The sequence below is a fragment of the Misgurnus anguillicaudatus genome, chromosome 7 (genome assembly GCF_027580225.2).
Source record: "Misgurnus anguillicaudatus chromosome 7, ASM2758022v2, whole genome shotgun sequence".
In the NCBI taxonomy this organism is placed as follows: Eukaryota; Metazoa; Chordata; class Actinopteri; order Cypriniformes; family Cobitidae; genus Misgurnus; species Misgurnus anguillicaudatus.
In genome coordinates, this window is record NC_073343.2 from 10,489,151 (window position 1) to 10,514,525 (window position 25,375).

Sequence of the window (25,375 nt, forward strand, 5' to 3'; positions counted from 1 at the left end):
TGCGCAGGATCGACCGTTTAAAAAAACACACTCACGCAAGCTCACGGTGACGCGCACGTCTCAAGCTTTGCGTACGCGGTTAAACGTACCAAACCCATCACAACACGGACAGTTATTTCACTCGTTCGGAAATATATTAACGCACGCGACAGAAGGTTTGAGAGAATAACTGGGCAAGCGCTGCTTGCTGTTTCATACCGTTTCGGTATCGTGTCGAACCCGGATTCACTTTTCTGCGCCACGGCTGTGGGATCACCCGAGCTACAAGTCTCCTGTGGGAAAATACGGTGAGTTGATCCCCACTTTCCCAGGGCCTCTTGCAAAACACGTTGCGTGTGTTTTTACTTAAAGTGCTGGGTCTACAAATCCGCCCACTGTGGATTTATTTTCCAATGGGGTCGAATGTGTAATCAGTCTTTAATCGCTTTTTAATCGTATCGACATATGTTGTGGAAAGTACCCGTCACAACGGTACGGTTTCTGAAGGTAATGATTCGTTTTGACATGACACTGAGAGGAAACAACAATCGGTAGCTACGTAGAACACAAGAACATTGCTATGTTATAAAAGCGCGTGATCGTGTCATTTTTTACCCCACTTAACTGTATCAACGTATTATATAGCTGTTATCCAGTGATAAATTGTAACAGTCTGTCCGTGACCCACATGTTGCTTTAAGCAGTTTTTTTGCGCATACCCTATTTAAAACCTTGATAAATCAACAACCAAACGATTAAATGTCCTTGTCTGTTAAAAGGATAGAGGGTGAAGTGTAATTTCAACCTGATGAAACGTTTCATTTCTGTGGGAAATCCAACAAACGACTGCTTGATCACTTCCTCATGACTCACCCACTAACCACAAAATAACATCATAGTTACTACACGTTTATTATAGTTTTACTACAAAAAAAAAACACAATTTAACCATGATATTTTTAGTAAAACTATGGTAATATAATAGTGGCAGTAGGACTACAAAAATTGTTACAACATTTTTGCTATAATAAAGCATTGGTTGATTTTCCTAAGGGTTGCCAAAGTACACTAAAAGTAAACACACCTCTGACACAAAAACCCATGGTTAAAGAGAGTAAAAAGACATCAAATACAAAAGTTACTATTAAAGAACACTAGAGCATTAAAACTATTTGAGGCTTGCTGAAGTTACCTAATGTACAGACAGCAGTAAAGACTTTGACCTTGTTCTCCCTGCTTTTCAATTTATTGACCCGTCAAAATGTGCTGGTGTAAAACTTAACAGATATACTCTCACTGCATGGATAAAAGGAGGTTTAAGTCGTCTGTTGCCACAAATAGAACATTGTTCCTTCTTTATTGTGGGCATGTAGAAAAAGTGAGTCAGATATATTTTCTGTCTTAGTTTTCTCTAGTTTGCGACCGAAGGTAACAGTGTTTGTGTGTCTGAAGCTCTATCCACAGAACCAGAAACTGTTTTATTTATCAGGAACGAGCTTTAACTGGGCCACATTGCTGAAGCAAGAGTGAGAAAACTGTAAAAAGTGTTTCTAATTTACTAAAAAGGGGAGCAAGAAGGAGGGAGATAACAATAGTGTGAGCACATGGGTGTGTTTTAACTAGGCCTTTGTATCTATTGGTCAGCTGGAGTTTATGTATCTTTATAATCCTAAAGATTTAAGATAGGAGTGTTGCCATGTGGGCAAAGGTTAAAGTTTGTGATTTGGTTGGTTTTGCAATGTGCAGTATGAGGATGTCGACTTAAAGTCTCTATCTCTCTCTCTAAAATACATTTATTGGCTACTTTGAAAGAGGCTTTACTTTGCAAAAGTATTGCAACAATACACATGCATTCCAGCAAGCAATTTTGTGCTTAAAAGACATTTAATAGATGTCTAAAAACACCCCTTAAACAACAGGGCTCAATATAAAGGACTGCCCGGAGGCCCGGGGCATGCGTGAGAGACGTTTGGTCGCTTGTAATGTCACTTGCCGGATCGGGCCAGTGCTTTGCCCTCAGTCACTAAAATATATTTTCATAAATGTATATTATTTAACAAATTGGAAGCAGACATTTATTTGGGTAAAACACAACAAAAGAAACAATGCAATATTTTGCACAGTTTGCTGTCAGTTTACAGGTAAAGCAGAAAAGTTGGTAACCTTTTTTCTGTTGTATATGTATACAATTTTATTTGACTTTTGAATAATTATTTTTAAATATTTGACCCTGACATTTTTTAATTGGGACCAGTGAAAATTTTGGCAGGGCAAGTGAAAACGTGAACCACTGGCCCGAACCGCCAGTATAAAAAATTCTCCTCGTTGAGCCCTGAACAAGGCAAAATTTTGGCTGTCAGTAAAAAATGTAATAGACCTGTAACCATATCCCCCCGAAAATGAGCTAAAATAAATTAAATCAAACCAAACACCTAGGGTTGGGCAAAAAAAATTCAATTTTGTGATTAATCGTTTTTTTAAACGTGGTCGATTAAAAATCCCTTCTCAGAGGCCCTGAATCGATTTTTTTTTTTTAAATAACCTGATCCTGTTTGATCAAGGAATGCGACTGTTTTGACTTTTTTCAGCATACATTTTTGAAAATTATTGATGGGTTTTAATTTACCTAAGTGTACCTAAAATAAAAAAGTGTAATATACAAGTTGGTGGCTTTTAAATTATTTTTATTAATTACCCACTTGTAAACTTATGTTCACTATATTCATTTAATTGAATCGAGTATAAAAACCGCTTCGAGAATCGGAATCGGACCAAGAATCGAAATCAAATCGATCTGATAGCTTATGAATCGAAATTGGGTCAATCCGGAACATCTGAATGATGTACCCAGCCCTACAAACACCTTGTAAACACTGTTGACTTTGCTTACACAATGGATACCATATATCTCATAAGTTTATTTTGGCTAGAAGTGGGTTACTCGTAGCCGGATTATATTGGGTCTATAGTTAACCTAGAGGGTGAAATTAAAGCTATTACTTTGTAGGATTTTCCTCACAAATATATCAAGTTCAAGTTCCTTTATTTTATACCCTTAGGTAAATTAGGTTTCAATAGCAAGTTCACAGTTTCTCACACATATTTATATATATGGTAAAAAATTGAGAGAAAAGATAAAAATGCATTAATACAATCATTCATAAAAATGTAGAAATGAAAGATTATGCACGCGCGCACACACACATTCTTCCTGATTTTCACTTCATATAATTTGTCCTATTTTAAGTAACATGTCATGTAGTACAAAAATAGGCTCACATATTTATTTTTATCTTCATTGTCCCAGAGAGATTTAATAACAGCATTATTATAAGTAAAGGTTTGTGTGAATTTGCCAATTCTCAATACTGCCTGTATTCTGTGCACTTTCTTGTGACTAAATTCTATCTTTTCCCCTCTAATCATAGTCATCATAGGGATTCGAGCAAATGGTTTTGCTTTTGTTTCTGTGTTCAAATCATCATTCTTTTACTATTACCTTGCAGGTGTACTTAAGTGTGATGAGTGCATTTGTATGTTGGAAAGCAGTTCATTAGTGCTGCGTACAATTAAAAGTTTCCGCGACATCTCGTGAGGTCTGGGCGTAAGTCTCACGATTCACATCTAGATCATGATGCATGGTGGTATTTGATAGGATGTGTTTAGTGTGCATTAAGGGCACTGCACTTTGGCAGTTTTAAGACATGGTTTAGTCTTGGACCCTTACTTCCTGTCACGTGCCCGCGATGTCAAGTGGCCAAGACCGCATGTGTGGGTATTTGATCGGAGCCAATATCTGTCCTTTACCAAACAAATCCCCCAACATCCTCAATACCTCTCTGTTTACCACACAGAAGAGTGTCTGTTTCTTTAATTGCAGTTATAAAGATTGCACTGTAGGACCGATTTGCTCTTTATATCCAAATGGCTGCTGGGTTTCAGCATGCTATGGTTTATGGACCACTGCCATTGTATTCTGTGGTTTGTTTTGCTGCGGGCAATGAATGCAGAGTAAATAATGCATGTCAAAGCAAATTTTTGCAACAAAACGTTCTGGATTTAAAATACGTTTCGGTTTCATTTGTATATTTGATGAGTGATTGAAGAACATGGAAGAGAAAGTGGTACTGAAGGGAACAAGGAAGAAAAGGTGTGGAAAAGCATTGACAGGAAATTGAATTTAGAAAGCAAATGCTTTGCGGTTGAGCTGTCAGAGGGTGACCTCCAGGAATAAGTTGTGCTTTCCGGGTAAAGAATATGCATACACAGTAGAGGTCATATAGAAGTTAGTACTGTTTACACCTCTAACAGTAACGTATATATAAAAAGCAGAATGGGTTATATTATAAATAAGGGTTTTTATTTATAAAGTTAAATGAGTTTTTTTGATACCAAGAGAAGATCCCAGAATGGTTAAGAGACTGTAGCTTTTGTAACCAGTTAGACCTTGGTCAAGGTCTGAACTCTGAAGGTCACCAAGTGCGTGTTTTGCATAATAGCAGTAAATTGTTAAATTTCAAGGTTGCAGAAAATGAAAAAAATTGTTTCGATGATAAGAGCAGCTGTTTTTCTTCTCACACACAGGGACACCTGTAAGATCAATATCCAACTTCTCGGCTAAATGTGTGTGTGTGTGTGTGTGTGTGTGTGGGTGGGTGAGTCTTTCTATGTGGTTTATGAGGACATGAATAGTGTATAATGACATGTTTATTATGCTATAAATAAACGTGGTTTACGGGGACACAGAAAATGAAAAACGAAAGTCACTTGCATTGTACAAAAGAGACTTTATCTGTTCCAGTTCTTAAAGACACCTGCTTCTAAACTGCAACTCCATTTTCTGGAAACGCACCTTTTGGTCAGGGATTACCTCTTGTAATCCCAGACCAATTCTGTTATAGATTATGATAAATATTAGCCAATATTATCGTCCAGATATGGAAAATAGCGCATATATAATTTGTTTATATATATATATATATATATAAGACATGTTGGTTATGCACGTCCACTCGCACGTTGGTAAGAGTGCTATTTGGATCATGTCAGCTAGAAGTGTGGAAGATTATGGGCATTTCCGGGGACTTTTCTCGTGTAGTGGAAGTGTTTTGTGGAGCGGCAGGATTTTGAGTGCACGAGCAACTGCTTACGTATCCCCCTGTAAAACCGCCACCATTTTTCTTTCTGCATTTGTTCTGTTGAAATGGACTAGACAATCGGCCAGGACCTGTATATTGTCTAATATTTAAAAGTTGTACCCAGACCTGTGCAGAACCAATAAATGTAATAACCAAACCCTAGGCTGACCCATCTATAATTTGATTGCTGGACCTGAAACCTGGCCAGAAAGACACAGACCCGACAAAACCCGGTCAGATTTTTTTCCACAGCACGTGGCTATTAAGACAATAGACAAGTAAAAATTAAACTTTCTTACCTTAGCAGCATTCTGCTTGACTTAGGGCCTTTTTTACACCTGGTCACTTCATGTGTTTTCTCTGATCGGATAGCTATCTGATTTGTTAAAACGGTTCCATTTACATTTGGCCACAATAATGCCTCTTGGCAAAACGGTTATGAATCAGGGGCCGGATTCACAAAACATTCTTAAGAAGAAAAATCTTCTTAACTGCCATTTTTATCTTAAATTCAAGCTTAAGAAAAAAATTAAGAATATTTTGTATTCTCAAAAAAGCTTCTTAAGAAAGTTCTTATTTTTTTCCTTAAGTATGTTCTTAAGAAAAAACCTAAGAAGAATTCCAATTCTCGAAAAATAAACTGTCTTAAATAACATCTTAAAGTTAGGACAACCTTACAGTAGTCTTAAATCTAAAATGTAAGATGTTTTATAAGTTAATGTGATTGTTTTAAATGTGACATGTTGTATTTTGTAGTCTGAAATGGCAATTTAATCAGTTTACTTCACATAGATTAGTTTAAAGAGGAATTCCACACTCATATAATGAAGTTTAATGGCTACTCAGTATATGAAACACAAATAAGTATTAGTGATAATATTAGCAAACATTTAACTTCCTCCGTAATAGCCTACATTCATTGTGAAATTACTTAACAGTTAAAAGTCGCTCTAAGCGGGAGGCGAACCGGTAATCGCTCCGTCATGTGAGTTGAGGGCTACGAAACCGCGGGCACGCTTCACCCTCCGCGTCCGTCTCTTGAAGCCGTGGGCACGGAGATGAAGCAGGCACACCCGGAGCGCTCGACCCGCATGACAGACCGATTGGGACATTATGGAATTATACGCACCGCACCGCCTTAAAGACTAGCTGGCCTCTGTTACAACAGCGAATAACATCTTGTAATTGTCCTAATGCATCACTCGTTTGTATCGCGTTAATGATCGCAAGGTAGTCAAAAGATTAATGGATAAGTGTATTGTTACCTCATTAGCAGGGTATCTTAATTCATTTAAAAGCTTGTCATTTTATTCTTAAGACACAAATTTAAGATATTCTTAAGAAAAAAATTGAGAACTTCTTAAGAAATGTTTGAGAATTCCACTTAGGAACATTCTTACGCACTTCTTATAATTTATCTTAAGAACTTTCTTATTTTTTGTCTTAAGAATGTTTTCGTGAATCCGGCCCCTGATCTTTTAAATGCAAATACACTATTTAATACTCTGCCTTTAAAAACTTAAGATGACGTTTATGTAACAAAAGGTAGGACTATGTTGAACTGTATGTTGGACAGGGGATATTCGTCTTCTTGCTCGGCATGAGCTGAAGCTCGCAGTACAGAGCAGCAGGAGAGTGACGGCGGTGATTTAATGTATAGGTCCATGACAGGGAAAAGCGTTCACAAAACTCTCTCTCAAAGTTTTATTTCTATGTTTAACATCATTTGAGTTTGTCATTAGACTCATTTATTGGTTCTAGGAAGCTTTTTTACCCGCTGCTGTCGCTCCATATAGCAACGAGCGTGTCGTCTTTGTTTGTTTGCCTCTTTGACTGCTAACTTCCGGGTGACGTGCTTACGTTTGGGAGGAATTATGCGCTGACAGATGTGGTTTCATCAACCAGATGTATTTACACTTGTCCAGTTTCATCTGAAATGTGTCCCAGACCACCACCTGAAGTGGTTTGAGCGATCTGATTTAAATCTGTCTTGAAAAGTTTCGGAGGGCATTTACACCTGGTCTTTTTATGATCGGATAGCTATCCGATCAGAGAAAATGAATGAAGTGACCAGGTGTAAAAGCCCCTTAGATGCATACAATCCATATACTAATTAATTATTCATCACTTGCCGATTTAAAGAGCTTAATCCACTCATTATTCCAGATTCAAAAGTCTGCTTGCTGTTATGGTGACGAGTGACTTAACATTTCCAGTCAGTTTAAGGACTGTTTAATGATTGCTCATGCTACCATCTCCATGCCCCGAGCAAAAATTTTAGATAACAAGACCGTTCATTCATAACATTATTATGAAATTGGGAGAAAGAAAGTGCAGCACATGTCGGGAATAGTCTCAACTTTTTAAAAAAAGAGCCAGTTATCAATCGCTAAGAACGGTGGTGCTCTTGAGGCTACACATGTGCTTTAGCTCCTTAGCCCTGAGAGACTCTGATCATGGCCAAGTGTCTGATCGAATTTTACACACAATGGCTGCGTTTGAAAACTAATTGCTGCCTTCTAAGGCAGCATTCCAAGGCAGGAAGGCATCAAGGCATGTCCGAATAGAGGGTATCCACATGACGTCACCATCGGCGAGAGGGACTGCGGTTACGCCCACTGAGTGGCAAAAGACAGAGCAGCAGCATTTGAGTACAGTGTGACATCTGCGAAAACACGTCGAAATGGAAGAAAGCTGTTGTGCGATAGACTGTACTGTAACAGATTAACAAGATTTCAGAGCTATCGTTTTAAAGACTGCCAAGAAACACCGAAAGGAGAAGTAAAGGTTATGTCAAAAACACACAAAGTGCACACATAATGACACTGGGTTATGTTTTAAGTGAATGTTAAAAGTCTGTGGTCATGTTTATCAGTATACTGGATCAGTCCAAGTGACATTCTACCTAATATCTGAGATAAACTGTAAAACCTAAAAGTTAACTCAACTCAAACCATTTAAGTAAATCGGTTGCATTAGTTTTAAAACACATACATTTGAGTACTGTGAACTTAAACAAATTGAGTCATATGCAGTTACGCAATTATATTTAAGTTCACACTACTTTTAATAATAATTGCACATGATTCAAGTTCACAGTACTTAAATTTATGTGTTTTAAAACTTAAATGGCCTAATGCAACCGGTTTACTTAAATGGTTTGAGTTAAGTTAACTGTTAGGTTTTACAGTAGGGCTGCAGCTATCGATTCTTTTTGTAATCGATTAATCTAGCACTAAATCGATCGATTAATCGAGTAATCGGATACAAATTTTGTATGTGTTTTTAAACAACCAAAACAAATAATGCATAACGAAAATGACGTGGCTGTAAAATGTTCAAGCATTTGGCTTTTATTTCTAAAAAACAGAGGTATTTGGCTCCAAAAAATAAGCCTATTTATTTCCATTTTTACCCATTTAGTGTTTATAAGTGCCAGTGCCAACAATTAAACACTTTAATTTATTAATATGCACAACAGGTTTCATACTGTAATCTAGCCCTGACATCAAAGTAAATATCTGGTTTGTTCATTTCTACACTTGCAGCATTTACCATTAGGCTACTAACATATAATAAATCATTTCTGGGGTGAGCCTATTTGCTATGGTAACAACCTGTGTGTATGCGCGCACGTGCACTTGTGTGTGTGCACGCGCTCTGTGCGTGAGGAAGAGTGACACCCCACTCAGACGTTCAGTTGCTTCATTGCATTTTGGTACGGCAGAAATACATGCATTCATTTTCAATAGAACGCTGCATTTGGTTTGCATCACTTGCATTGCGGAGCATTTTAGGTTAAGAATCCGTTCGAAAAATCACAACATCACGTCCCGCTGTATACAGTGAATGCATGCAGCTGAAATTATTGTTGCATGGCTACATAAAAGTTTAAGCATATGTGATGCATTGCGCGATCGGTCTGACTCGCGTGATAGAGAATAACTTATGCTAAACTCCAATAAGACAAAGATTATTATTATTGAACAAAATATGTCAGATTACAATGCATGCGTGTGTGTGAGGTTCTTTATTAAGCTATATTCTCCTGCAATTGAACGTTTACTACTTAAAAACATCAAAGCTAAACATCATATCTAGTCAAACCGCATAACGACATCGCTACAAATACAGTATGGGATTAAAATCAGCGGAAGCTACGTTACCTTGTTTTATCGACGCTTGGTGAAACAGCAGTTGATGTTTTCGGTTCAGATGCTGAATGTAATGATAATGTAATGTTCCCAAACTTTAGACATTCTCTCTCTGCCGTTTATGGACATATTCGCTCCGCCATCGCGCCAACTAAATTCAAAATGTATCACGCGCTATGATGTGCTTCCTGAACATTGAACAACGGTCCGTGTGAATCAGATCTCGGCGCCTGTAGTGCGCGTCATAGGAATTTAACGAGGCTTCGAGGCAGAATTTTTGCCTCGAGGAATTTTTTGAATCGAGTAAATCGAGTAACTCGATGAATCGTTTCAGCCCTATTTTACAGTGTATTAAAGGCGGAGTCCATGATGTTTGAAAGTCAATGTTAATATTTGAAATAACTTAAACAAACACGCCCCTACCCCAATAGAATCTGGACCTTCTGTTGATAGACCGCCCCCCACATACGCAACCCGGCATTTGATTTGATTGGCTATAAGTGTGTTTTGGTAGTCGGCCCGTCTCCTTTTCCAAACCGTTTTTCAAACATCGTGGACTCCGCCTTTAATGGTGATATATACAAAGACTGTGCAATCTTTTATTTTCATTTGATTATTCTTATACTCTGGAACTCTAAAAGGAAACAAGTTACCGTTTTCCCTGGCTAATATCTGTATCGGCTATCAGCTTAAATGAGTTGAAAATTATCGGCAAAAATCCAATATCATGCATCAAAAATAGTTTAGTATAGAGACAGAGCGCAGTTATGCAAATTTGAAAACCACGCCCACCGGGGGGGAAAGCGATCCAACAGTCTCCATTGACTTTGTATTGCGAGAAGCCGCCTCCTTGTCATTTCTGGCTTATAACAAAAAACTGAATAATGCCTAAAAGCTGCTGTGTGACAATATGTACAGCTAACAAGCCAAATAACCCAGAAATAAGTTTTTATAAGCTGTCGAGCCGTAAAACCCAGTCTTTAAGGAGAATAAAGTGGATCGCCGACTACGTTTCCCCCTAGTGGACGCAGTTCTACTAATAGTATTACTATGAAAAGTTGCCTGTATCCATTTCTGTTTCTTTAAACGCTCGTTTTTTGGGGTCGACAGTTTATAAAAACTTATTTACAGATTAAACTTAAAAACAGATTAATACCTAAAAGCTGCTGTGTGACAAGGTGTACATCTAACAACCCAAACAAACCAAATACGTTTTATAAGCTTTCAACTTAAAAAAAACGAGCGTTTAAAGACACAGAAATGGAAACAGGCAACTTTTCATAGTACTCCTATTAGTAAAACTGCGTCCAATAGGGGGAAATGTAGTCGGCGATCCACTTTATTCTCCTTAAAAGCTGGGTTTTACAGCTCGACAGCTTATAAAAACTTATTTCTGGGTTATTTGGCTTGTTAGCTGTACATATTGTCACACAGCAGCTTTTAGGCATTATTCAGTTTTTTGTTATAAGCCAGAAATGACAAGAAGGCAGCTTCTCGCAATACAAAGTCAATGGAGACGGTTGGATTGCTTTCCCCCCCGGTGGGCGTGGTTTTCAGGTTATGACGCGCTGCGCTCTGTCTCTATTGTTTCCGTGTTGACAATCACAAGTTTAAGAAAAAATGTGCCTTTAACACATAAACTGTGTGAACATCAAACGACTTATTCGCGTTTTTCAGTTGGATTAAAATCAAACAATCAAAATTGTTTGAGGGCACTTTGACATGACTCATTTCAGAAGCCTAACCATATGCCACTGGAATATATGTAAATGTAAGTGTTTTGGTACGGCACTATGTAAATGTACAGGTGTTTTATTTGTGTAGAGGGCTACACATGCACTACAATGTGTTTGTGCCTCAGTATCTGAACTACTGATGTATTAATCTGTGTTTTTTTAGCAGCTATTTAATGAAAGAGGTAATTTATTTGATTTTTATCATGGGGGGCTGATAAATCCAAAATATTTAATCTCCGTCATGGAAGCAGACATTGGAGATCTCTCTCTAATGGATACACACACACACACACACACACACACACACACACACACACACTCAAATCACAGACATTAGAGATTCGAGAGTTCTCTTCCTTCAAAGAAACATTTTCTTTCCCACAACCTGCCCAAATAAAAAAACACTGCTGTGGACTGTGGGAAAGCAGAGAAGGCAGAGCTCTCAAGGACAATATCACATCTGCATCGAGACTTCTTAACATGTGAGAGTAATATCAGTTGTGTTGGAGGATTATTTTTCTTAGGCTTCTCAGAATTAGATAGGAAAACCTGAAGAGATCAGTGCCTGCACTGGTACTAGACTGTTCATTGCTGCTTTTACGCATGCAGAACGCTTTACTAGTAAAACCATTACAGACCTTCTATACTAAAAAAATTAGCATCTAATTTTGGTAATGTGGTTTTATATTTTTTATTTCATCAGTTAAAAAATAAAATAGAAATTATTAGCTATTTTGTCCGCAGTCTGCAGCAGTTGTGGCCCAATGGTTAGGTAGTCGAACTTGTAACCTTAAGTCTCACAAGTCTCACGCCTAACAATTTATCATATAATATATGCCCACTTGCACGCAGGTCTTAAAATACTATACTTACTTATGGCTGTATTGGTTTCATCTGCAAAAAAATTCTTTAAATAACTGCAACTCTTCTGCAAAAACACATAGTGTGATTATTTAAAGTCAGGAGAAAGTGCCTTGCTGTATTGTTTTTGTATTGACCTAATTATGGGTGTGTGTGGTGTTCCTCTGTATGTGTGTGTGTGTGCCATAGTGCGTAGACAACTAGTGAACTACATAAAAAAACAATTTTGACACCAGAATATTTTAACTTTATGAAACACAATGATCATAATGCAATAGTGCACTTACATGACACATACATGACATCTTTGTTTGAGTAGTGGGGAGTTGTGTACGGAATAAGGTAACCCTAACCTTTTGTTCTGAGCATGGGTCCTATGTAGTGTATTAAATCTATTTGTTAAACTTGTTTTCCAGGAAACTTATGTAACATAATGAACAAAATCTCGCAATACTGTTACTGCTTAGATATCAATGGCCATGGCTTTATATTCACATTTCTTAAATACAAAAATGTATTATGCTTTTCATACATGGGTCCTTCTGTGAACTGGAACTAAGCCAAGTGTGCTAAGAGGACATGGCTTTTTAAGATGAGAGGTTATCAAAACTCTCACAGAGAAGATATACAAATAAAAAGGTTTGCCATATCTATTTTTTTTATAAAGGTTTATTACTGAGATATTATAGTGCCTGACTGCCTGTATTACGCTATTAGAAAAGTTAACATGTGCTTTTGAAATTCCCCAAAAACAGATGCATGCAAGATCAAAAACACTTTTGTTGTTTTATAATATGCATGTAACTTTTCTGGGTTTGTGTATTCAAGAGACTACGTAGCAATTTTACGGAAAAAGAATCAAATTCTTCCAGCGACTCTTTCTTTTGTAAGCCAATAACTTAAGTTATGGTTCACTTTTAAGCTTTGTAGCGTTTGCAGACTGTTTACAACAACATGGTTACTCAAGGTTCCCACGGGCCTTGAAATCCTTGAAAGTTTGTGAGTCTGGGGGGAAAATTCAAGGCCCTGGGAAGTTTTTGAAAATATACGTACATACATAGATACAGGATGTAGGATAATATCATACAAATTCTAGACTTTTTAAGCACATGTGCTAAACTGTTCTCTTTTAAATGCTTGTATCTTCTCTATGCAAATGTTGATTCATACCAAAACGTTTTTTTGCATAGTTGAGTTTGACCCAAGAAAACGTCTCAGTTACATATGTAACTGTTGTTCCCTGAGAAGGGAACGAGACGCTGAGTCTCCCTTGCCATACTTCCTGCATCCCTGTAACACCGCCTTTGGCAATATTTCAGATAGCGATATACTTCCTGGCTCCTGCGTTACCCTGTCTTTGTCGTTAAGCCTCACCATTGGTTGAATTTATTTGATATACATATTCAGACGCACTTGCCCCTGGTGGCGTCCCCAAAGTGTTACCGCAGTGACTCAGCGCGAGTTCCTGCGAAAGTGAACTGTAACAATGTATCTTAAAAGGTAACATGGTGTAACCTTGCTCTCACTTGAAATGTGTTCCCACATTTAGTCCTTGAATTTTAAGGGTATTGGACCTGGAAAGTCCTTGAAAGGTCATTAAATTTGAAGTTAACTAAGGTGTGGGAACCCTGCACACTGCATGAAAGGTACTTTTCAGGATAGCAGCATGATGCATGCTCTTTTAAGCTAGTCACCTAAAAATGTAAATGCTGTCATTATTTACTCACACTTATGTTGTTCTGTTAAACATAAAAGAAGATATTTAGATAATTGATGGTAACCACACAGTTGATGGTACCTATTGATTTTCATAATATTTGTTTTTCCTTCTAGAGAAGTCAATGGATACTGTCAATAGTATGGTTTGCATTAATTATTAAAATTTCTCCTTTTTTGTTCAACAGAATAAAGAAACTCGTACAGGTTTAGAACAACACAAGGGGGAGGAAATGATAACATAATTATAATTTTGGGGTGATCTACCTCTTTGACTGCTGTAATATGACTCACGCCTTTGTAAAAACAAGCAAATACTAAACAACATTAGCAACATATGTTGCTTTGTTATAATCCATTACATTTGAACTAGAAAGGGTTTGTTCCTACTAGAGGAGTAACAAAAGTGTTTGTTTTGATGCTTTTCCTCCACTACAAATTCAAACAACACCAGGCACAGAATTATTAATAATTTAATGATTTAATGGGAATAAATTTGCATTTTAGTTCAGTGTCAATAATTATGAAATATTTATATTTTTTAATAAGGTGTTTTCTAAGATGTAGTGAGAATATTTAGCAAGATTTCTCATGGGTATGAATTTATGGTAAAAGTAAGACCTGGCAGAATAGAATAGGCTGTGTGTTCTGAATTTTAAGTATGTTTGTATAACACAACTGAAATGGCTCTAGTTACCTCGCCCCAAACCCAAATGTGTACCATATGCTGACTGTAATTTAGAAGCAAGCCGTGACCTGAAACCTATAGTTTCAAGTTCAACTGCCAATTTTATTTTAGTGGTCAGAAATACAAAATGTTTAATAAGAAAGTTTCACTAGTAGCTTAACAGAGGAAATATCTGTTTATGCTTATAGTATTGCTCCACATATTAAACATCAGAGGACCTAAGTGTGACAATTAAGTTGTACTACAGGAAAAAACATACAGGTACAAGCTGATGAACATCTGCTCCTCCTTTAACTAACAAAATAAAACTGGTTTTCTTTAGTGATGTCATATTTGTTAAGGCTTACAATTTAATACTTTTGTATACTGGTCTGTATACGGATTATAGATTTCTGTCTGCTAAGTAGATGAAAGCTAATGGTTGGTCTTCTGATGCAAGGCTTGCGGATGTTTGGGATCATTTCCAAGATGCTATTTACTTATTTCCTAATGCTGACTGAGGCAGCTGCATATCGCACATTTGTTAGGATTGCTGTGTGTGTGTGTGTGTGTTTGCTCCTACTCCTGTATAAGCTGATTTAATAACCAAAGGTCTTCCAAACATATTGTTGAGTCCAGAGGCTTAATCTCTCTTTCTCTTTTTTTCTCTTTCTATCTATTTACTCTTTCTGTTTCTTGTTAAACAACTAAAAAAAGCTCAAGTAATGAATAATTTTCCAATTTAAACCACACCTCTGCCTTTTCGTCTTTTAATGCCCAATTACACAGTGCAGAAATATGAAAGTGTACTTGTCATACAGGTTTTAGCTTGGTATAAGTCATAATTTACATTGTGTGTGTGTGTGTGTGTGTCCAGTTATTAACTAACACACAATATATAGTCTGTCTATATATCCTGAGTCAACAGATTGCCAAAGCTGAAATATTGATTTTTAAATACAGTTTGTACTGGTCTAAAAATAGCTACACTCTGTGAGCTAAGCAATTTATGAGAATATCCTGACAGTAGTGGCCACCCAATTTTTCAGCTGTTCTTGGCTCTGGAAGTTTATTTTCCATTCCTCCTTTCTTTCCACAGAGATTTCAGATTTGTTCAGTAAGGAGTTTATAAGTCATGGAAAAAAATCAATGGACTTTGAGATGAATCACAACATTACAAGCTTTTAGAAAGATAAAGACCATGAGTCATTGGATTACTCATCATTTGAAACATTCATGCAACAAAAATTATAGTATTAACTTGTCTCACAACTTGTTAACCCTTATTCATATTCTTGGTGATTATGGGGTGGTTTCCCGGACAGGGAAAGTCCAAGACTAAAATGGTTGTTAGACTTGTCTTAACTAAAACTGACATATCCTAATATATATTAGTGCCATAGTCTTGTGTCAAGATAAGGTATGTTTCTAAAAAATACTTAAAGGGATAGTTTGCCCAAAAATGAAAATTCTGTCACTCTCATGTTGTTACAAACCTGTACATTTCTTTTTTCTGATGAACACGAAGGAAGATATTTTTAGGAATGTTTGTAACCAAAGCGTTTGTGAGCCCCATTCACTTCCATAGTAGAAAAAGGAATACTATGGAAGTGAATGGGGCTCATGAATGGTTTGATTGCGAATATTCCTCAAAGTATCTTCCTTCGTGCTCATCAGAATAAAGAAATTTACACAGGTTTGTAACAACATGAGAGTGAGTGAATGATTACAGATTTTTCATTTTTAGGTGAACTATCCCTTTAAATGTCCTAGGGGCAGTTTCCAGAACAGGATTTAGATTAAGTCAGGATTAGGCCTTAGTTATATTAGGACATTTTAATTCGTTTTTATTAACAAACATTACTGGTGTTAATCTTGAGACAATACAATGCCACTGATGGCAAGCTGTTTTAAGTTAAGACGTATCAAATAAGCATTTTAGTCTGGGACTAGTTTAAGACCTGTCTGGGGAAACCACCCCTTAATATAATTAAGGCCTAGTCTTGGATTAAACTAAACCCTGTCCAGGAAACCTCCCCAAAAAGTATAAAAATAATAATAACTATATTTTAAGTTTGTTCTAGTTTATAGAACTTTACTTCCGATTTCTGTTTGTGTATTGATCTGACTAGTTGCTAAACTGAACTCTTAAACAAATACCTCATCGAAAATAACAAACGTTTTGGTTTCCTAGGTAATCTACATGCTGTTTATTTTGCTTGCTATATAAATAAACTACTTTAAAAGTACTTTGTTGTTATTTATTCTTAGCGGAGTTTACCAGAAGTTACGTGATGACCACGAAAGCCGCTGTTTATGTTGTTACTGCTGAAACGTCTATAGTTTTAAGGAGATCATTCACTGCTGAGCTCTTTTGACACTTTTTATGTTTTCATGTTGGCATGGGTCGGTTACTGGTTTACTTTACATAATATGCATTATGAAAATATTATACATTTTTTGAAAGCATATTATAATTTAACTGCTTTATTTTTACCAGGCATTTGAAAATAACACATTTTTGTGTTGCAATGGCAAAACCGTGAAACCGTGGTATTTTTGTTAAAGGTTATCATACCGCCAATCTTATACCAGTCCATGCCTATTTCCATGATAACCGTTTGTTCTAGTCTGGTTAATACTTATCTGATTGGTGGTTAATAGAGCGTTTAGTTGGTAACCAGGAATTTGGTTAGTAAACTTTTTTTCTCTTCAAAATGAGAGTGAAATGAAAATGAAAGTACAAAGAAAGCATTTATTAGCAGTTAACAATCTTTAGATGTTAAAAACTATTTCTTTTGGGAAATAATGTAGTGGATTTGACATCCAAACCTTTACTGTTCTATAAGATATGCTTTATTCTTTTTAACTTTTCAAATTCTTGATTCAGCTGTTTAGTCAAATATGGTTTCGGCTTTTCTTTACTCAGAGTGCCTTAGTATGATTGAGAAACAGGATATGAGATGTTGCTATACCTTTCACATGATATGTGCATATGCAGACCACATGTTGTACCACATTTCCCTGAGTTAGGCAACACACTGTAGAACAGGATGTATGTGTATATATATATACACACACACACACACACACACACAAACTGTTGTCTGTTAGCTAACTTCTGTCTTTTTTCCAGAGGCCGTATGCTGTTGTGCGCTGACAGAAAATCAACGTGAACTTCAGATTTTGCATCTTCAGCCACGACCTAATGAATTTGACATTGGACCTTTCATCTGTTTCTTCCAATGTCCCAGAGACAGTATGACTGCTCTCAAAGCACCAGATTGCTGAGTGTGGACTTCACCTCGTCCACGCCCATTTCAACTCGCTGAAACCGCTCACCTGCACTCTCTTTCTTACCCAGACATGCAACAGGTGAGGCTCTGGACAGTCAGCGATGTCTCTGATTGGCTGACTGAAGAGGGCATGCAGGAGTATTCCGATGCATTGCGTAACACGGACGGCGCTGCTCTCTTGCAGCTCACTGAAGAGGACTTCAAAGCCCCACCCCTTTCACTGGTCACCGGCGATGGTGGCCGGCATCTGTTGGATCGCATAGAGACTTTGCGCTTCACGAGCCACATGAAGGCACACAAGAGCAACCATGAAAACGGTCACCATGTGAACGGACACGCTGGCATTACCCTCGCCAACGGCAATGTTGGCAATGGGAAGACCCTCAATGGCGGACCTAAAAACGGATTCCGCTCCGACCCGGTTCGCATTTTAATCCCTGTGCTCCCTGAGCAGGATCGCACGCCGTTTCCCACGGAGTGGTTTAAGACGGGTGTGGCTTTCCTGTACGCCGTCTGCTGCTTTGTCATAACAACCATAGTGATCTCTGTGGTGCACGAGCGAGTCCCACCCAAAGAAGAATCCCCGCCCCTGCCCGATAAGTTTTTTGATCTGTTTGATCGCGTGGGGTGGGCGTTTTCCATCTGCGAGATCAACGGTATGCTGCTGGTGGGACTGTGGCTTGCACAGTGGTCTCTGCTGAAACACAGGTCTGTTTTTTACATGTTATGTTCAGACAGATTTTACAAGCAGTTTTCATACGCTTATTAACTTTATTGCATAATGTCAGCTGAATCACAACTGAAATGAGCTCCTGTCCTGATTACCAAACTTTCTTCAGCACTGTGATCTGTAAACCATGTGACTGATCCTGTGATGTTCTGCTGGCTCTTGTTCTCCTTCTGACCATGATCTCAATTCGTGTGCAGGTCCATAATTGGCCGGCGGTTCTTTTTCATCGTAGGCACTCTGTACTTGTACAGATGTGTGACCATGTACGTTACGACGTTACCTGTGCCTGGCATGCATTTCAAGTGCTCTCCCAAGGTAATCACGTCCAACCCTGCCATCTTTGTCATTAAAACATGAACAATCTTTTATAAACTATAAAAGATCAAAATTACCTCATGATTTACTCACCCTCAAGTCCTCCGAGATACATATTTCAGAGGAACACATTTAGAGTTATTTAATTAAATGTCCTTGCCCCTCCTACCTTTATAAAGATAGAAAGCTGGGATCAGGGAACACTTTAAACCCCAGGGGGGTGCATCCGTCCTTCGCCGAGGTGGTCCGCACGGCTTCAAGGGGTTAATAAAGGTCTTGCATGATTCACAAGAATTTTATGGTGCATTCATACAGGGCGTAAGTGTTAACGCTTCCCATTCACTTGACGTCATGCGTTGCTGAACTGAATTGTGGATCCGTCGGCACCGCGTTGCTCGTGGCAGAAGTTGAACATTTCTCAACTTTTCAAGCGGCAACGCGTGCGTGAGCCAATGAGTCAAGCGTTAACGCTTTCGCCCCGTGTGAATGCGCCGTTAGCGTAGTGAGCTTTCTTTGCCATAGATAAGTTGCGCAATGAATCGTGTGAGCCCAAGATGGGATCATTACCAGAAGCTAGTTATTATAGTTTATAAAGTTTGAAATATGGATAATTTTCTTAAAAAATTATTATTATTATTATTATTATTATTATTATTATTACATAAGATTACCCGCAGAAGACCTTTATTAACCCCTTGGTGCCATGTGGAATACTTCTGTGAAGGATTGATGCACTTTTGGGGGGTTTAAAGTCAGAAGTAAAAAAATAACTTTTTTACTAAAATGACTCCAAATGTGTTTGTCTGACTTTCTGAGGGTGAGTAAATAATGAGTTATTTTTGATACTTAGCTGGAGTAGCCCTTTAAGTTAATAGTAGCCTTTCAGGTTAAACTTTTCACTATCAGGGTGAAGTCTTACATGGTTTGCAGCTTATAGGGGCAGTTTTCAGGACAGGTATTAGACTAGTCCTAGACTAAAATAAATGAAAGAAAGAGCTATCCAAACTAAAAACAACTTGCACTGACGCATAATTTAAATACATCAGTGTTCTTTGTTTTGCCTCAAAATGCACACAAGTTATGTTTTTAGTAAGGCATGTTAAATTTAGTTATATTTAATAATTAAACTTAGGCCTAATCACCCCATATTGTCAAAACTAAAATGTATTTTGGGGATGGCAGTTCTGTGACCATTGATGCCACAACAATTGGATATTTATATAACTCTTTTGTTAGATCTGCATTTACTTGCTGCTTAGTGCCTCTAATAAAAGTTTGAATGTTAGTATATGTGCTCCTGGGAATCAAACTTACAACATATTGTGCTGCTAACACAATACTCTACCAACTGAGCTACAGGAACACCTGTGTCCGTGTACAGTAAAAATCTATATCATTTTTTAAAAGATTATTATTAAATATTATCTGAAAAATTTTCATTCATTTTGCTTGGTTTTTTTATCCTTTCTTTATTCTTATACATTTGTGTTATTTGTATTCCAGCTCTTCGGTGACTGGGAAGCCCAATCGCGTCGGGTCTTAAAAATGATGGCAGGTGGTGGCCTGTCAATCACTGGAGCGCACTCATTGTGTGGAGATTACCTGTACAGTGGACACACAGTGATGCTGACGCTAACCTACCTTTTTATTAAAGAGTGTAAGTATACACACTAATCGAACTGTCTTCAAGAGGTATATTTTTCAACACTGCCATCTAGTGGACATAATGCCGACTAACAGCATCTGATCTTGCCATTTGTGTCTTCGTATTGTGAAACTACTGCACAGTATTTCTTTCAATAAGCAAATTGTGCTGTCTTTGATAGATTCACCGCGGAGGTTCTGGTGGTATCACTGGTTCTGCTTGTTCCTGAGTGTTAGCGGTATCTTCTGCATCCTGTTGGCTCATGACCACTACACAGTTGATGTGGTGGTGGCCTACTTTATGACAACACGCCTCTTCTGGTGGTACCATACAATGGCCAATCAGCAGGTAGGTTTGGACTCTAAACAAAATATTTGTATGTACGCTGGAGAGGTTTAAATAATACTCATGACTATTTATGAATATCAGTCATGTGACCTTTTGCATCATTCCAGTTGCCTGCTGCCATCTTTAGTACCTACCGACAAGCATTGGCTAGCTTGCTACGATTTACGGATTTCTTATCTTTTACTGTCTATGATTTTTACGGATACGGGAAATGACTACGTATATTTCGCACCTTGACTTTCATGAAAAGAAACGCTACTTAAAAAAATATCTTGGTTAGGGTGTGATGCCTACTCGATCCCTGATGCATTCTTCCAGCCGCTGTCCGCTGCTACCGAACTACCACTATTTTTACAACACTAAGAAGCCGCGACACAACATAAAACTTTGCTGGAAGTATCACCTTGATCTCTACACATGAACATGAGCATTGAGAACATTGTTTGTGTACACAGAGTTTACTAAAAAGAACTGATTTTGGCTGTTATGTTGTCCCCTCGCCATCTTTGCCAGACATGAAGAATCGATTTCCGAATGCGAATGAATGAATCTCATATGAGGCTTCTTTTTTAACTAGAAGGTCAATATTGTTTTTCACTTGCGTCAAAACAACGAATTATTCGTGCATTTATATGGAACTATGCTTTAGGAGCTATTCATCTTTACTCTCGTCCCTCCTTGCGTCGCATTCGGAGATTGATGCATCTTGACTGGCAACATGGCGGCGAGCAGACGCCAAAACAACCAAAGTCAGTTGTTCAAAACCTTCTTTTTAGTAAACTCTGTGTACACAAACAATGTTCTCAATGCTCAAGTTCACGTGTAGAGACACAGGTGATACTTCGAGCACATGTTGTGTCGAGCCTTCTTAGTGTTGTAAAAATAGCGATTTTGATGCTCACAACATATTGAAGACATAGCTAGTTCTTTTGCGACCACTTCAGGTACTCAAAATGGCGGAAGACAAGTTTGAGATATGAGTGGTGTCAGCTGATGTTCATGAATAGACATTTTTTGTTGTTTGTTAACATCAACCCACTTGTTCATGTTAGTTCATTGTGCATTAACTAAGATTAGATTAGAAGTATAGTTTCTTGTTAGGTATTTTTAGCTTATGCATAAACTAATAATGCATACAAACACAACCTTATAGTAAATTGTTGCCCATAACTGTATTGTGTAGCATGGCTATAATGTTTTCTGGACCAATCCGCAAGTTGCAAAGCTAACAGTGTGGCCCAGTCTGCTAGCCTATCAAAAGCTGATAATCCATTTGTTGACTTTAAAATAATTTCTATTAGCTAAATTATTTCAATCTCTAAAGTGTGGTCACCCTAGATGAGTACAAGCACTGTTATTGTAACAACCCCTCTTGCAGTTGCTTCAGTAACAGAATGAGCTTTTAAACCAAACTAGTCGTCATTATGTGAATTTCCTCTTTTAACTTAATCTCCTCTGTTGTTTTGCAGGCTTTAAAGGAGAATTCCGGCAGCAATCTGTTCTCTCGTGTCTGGTGGTACGGCCTATTTCAGTACTTTGAGAGTAACGTACGGGGCATCGTGCCTCGAAACTACCAGCTGCCATTTTTGTGGCGAACTTTGACGAGTTCCCGGGTTAAGTACAGCAGGCTGGACTCCCGTGAGTCGTGACCCGTGACGCCCGATTAGGTGGAGCTCTGTGAGACTCTATTAAAAAGCAAGCTACTCTTCCAATCAACCCCTGCAAAACTGGTTGAGCACTGTGATGCATATACTACACCATACATCATTTTCTAGTATTTGAAGCATTTCAATGTGTATATGTAGAGCAGAACGTCTTAACAACTGGATTTAAGTTGCTGCTCTTTACAGTAGGTAAATAATGCTGACTGCATTATTGTCCCCTTCCTGCTGTCTTCTCAATGGACTTTGTACAGCAGAATATGTAACTTAAGGTTTATTTACCTGCCAATACTGTATTGATATCCTGGAATACTTATAGAAACAGATTTTGTTTTGAAAACACATCTTTTTGTAACAATAATTTTATTAATTCTGGTGCAAGAGATTTTTCTAAATATTTAGCAGGTTTTATTTTCCAAAAAAAAGACTCCCAAATAGAAAATCTTTTCTAGATTTGTACCTTCCGAAATGCTGGGGTATACCAGCTTGAGAAATGTCTAGTGCCTTTGTTTCATACACTCAAACACGCATACTGTATGTAAACACACATGTGTGACTAATATGCACACTTTGATCAAAAGTTACATAATGTGTTATACACACACACAATGTCTGTATGAATGTTGAAGCTTTGCTTAGCCAGTAAACACTAAGAGACACACTATGTTTTCTAGATGCTATGAATGTGGAAATTCGTTTCTGCCTACACTGTCAAAAAAATGGTCCCATGCTTTCACCTGTGCAGTACTCTTTTAAGGGTCCTAGTATTTGTACCATTTTAGGTACAGATATGTATAAATATATACCTTTTAGGTACTAAAATTCACCCTTTCATACCAATATGCACCTCTGAGGTACTGACATGAACTGCATTTAGGTGTAAAGTTGTACATTTTAAAAGCGTACCATCCCAATGTGAGCAAGGGAGCATTATTTGACAATTTTTTCTGACAGTATACATATTACAATCATTCAAATCATATTAGTGTTTGTAATAAGGTAGTTTTGTTGTCGGAAAAGAAAGTTGGATTCAGAACAGTGAAATAAATGAGTCCAGACAGAGAGTAAGATGTCATTACGTCCAACTACAAAACTTGTTTGACAAAACACTACTTAATTTTTGAATTCATTACGAATTTGGTTTTAATACAGCATGTGCTTTGTAAATGTCAGTTGTCGTATCACGATTTTAAATAATGAATATGGTTTTTCATAGAGTATCACAGCTTACAAAACTTGCCATTTTAGGTTTCACCCTTATTCAAAAGATTGTGTCACTCAACATAGGTTTACTTATACAGACTAAATGTTTACAATACCTTTCTCTTAAGGGCACCCATGGAACAAATGTTGGCATAGACGGGATAATCTATACATTTAAAACATCTAGTATAATACACAGTGTATGTACTAGATATATGACAAGTCCATCTTACATCTGCAGTAAACTTATGAAGTCGTTTAAAAGTGTATGTAAATGAATCCTATTTCTAGTTTTGTAATGCCATGTTTTCATAGACTGGCATTTGTTTTAGCATTGGCATTAATAGGGGCAGCCGTCCTTTAAACACAAATGATCGGTTTAAGTTTATTTGATACTACTAAATATGTTCAAGTATTTTTCATTTAATATGTGTGTCTGCCCAAAATGTGCTTCTGCTAGCCAAAGGAAAAATAGAACCAAATCAGACTGAACGATAAGCGTCTCGGGCGTGAAACTGAATGACTGAATTAATTTTCTGGAGCATAAATGTGCAATCGGTTACTGTACACAATAAAAAAATACAAGCACTTTAAAATAACGCCCAGCCACACACTTCAGTAAACTACTTTAAAGAAGTGAGGTACAGTTATCCAGCATCTAACTATAAATATAAAGTAGCAGCTTTAGTAGACCGCATAAATTGAACACATAAGATAGACTAATGATGGTTTTATACTCTGACGCCTTTATGAAGTTGACAGTAGGATCAGACCTTTGAATGTGCACCAATTTACAACCACTAGAACACTGGGATGAAAATGCACATACTATGTATGACTGACTTCAGTATACCACACATTTGTATTGGTCAGTTTTGTTTTGGGTTCCCAGTCTTCCTATGGAAACCAGTGTTGGATAAGAAAATATAAGTGTTTGTATACTTAATTGGGAAGTCCAGATTTTTCAGAGGTTAATTTAGCTTTGTATTAGATCACCAGATGATCTGCATTGAAAAGTAATGGACTTTTTAGAACTGAATTGAGTATTGGCTTATTTTGTCTTTGACACAATGACAGTAAATGCATGCATTTTTTTAGTTGTTGTTGTTTTGTTTCCTATTCATTGTCAATCATAAACCCAGCATTGTCAAATCGCTAAGTGTTGTCTAATGCAAATCAGGTTATATGTGCTAAATAATCTCTTAAGATGACAAAAGGACAAAAGATGTATATTGAATAAAACTTTTAATATTCTGTATTAATGTCTGTTTTCTAAATTTTTATTTCTGAATTTCATCATCTTCACATCATAATAATTACCTTTTTACAGAATTAAAGATGCAATGCATAGAGAGGCTTTGGTTTATGAATATAGCAATGACTTTGATAAGCACAATGCAAACCAGTCTAAAGCCCTTAAATACCATACATGTTTGAATGTATATGTAAAGTATGTGTATTATGCATAATGAATGGATATATATTATGATATGATCTCATGTCAGTGATACCCCATCATATATATATATATATATATATATATATATATATATATATATATATATATATATATATATATATATATATATATATATATATATATTTATAAAACGGTTAGTTCCAATCCTTGATTCTGATTGGTAAATAGGTGTGCTTTATTCACAATAAAACACTGCTATGACCGCTTCACCCAACGGTTCTATTTAATATCACTGCGCCCTTAGCAACACCCTTAGTAACACATAAACATATAATGAGACAAAGTCTGAGAGCAGTTTGTTGTTTTTATTTGAGCTTCCATGTTGTTGTTTGCATTCAAGGACTATTTTTTCTAGCGGAAGGAATGCTTTTATTGATTTAACTTCATGAAAGTTGCACTAATATTTTTTTTACTTTAATATTGTGTGGTAACCGTTTTATAAAAGC

General features: G+C 37.2%; 1 protein-coding gene across 1 annotated transcript; it reads left to right on the forward strand.

The window, feature by feature from the left end:
* sgms1a (sphingomyelin synthase 1a) lies at positions 1-24,707 on the forward strand. Its single transcript, XM_055171454.2, has 6 exons — positions 1-287; positions 17,388-18,255; positions 18,475-18,592; positions 20,096-20,249; positions 20,419-20,585; positions 22,055-24,707. The coding sequence occupies exons 2-6, from the start codon at positions 17,618-17,620 to the stop codon at positions 22,232-22,234; spliced, it is 1,257 nt and encodes a 418-aa protein (XP_055027429.1). The 5' UTR covers positions 1-287; positions 17,388-17,617; the 3' UTR covers positions 22,235-24,707.
* Positions 24,708-25,375: the final 668 nt, after the last annotated feature.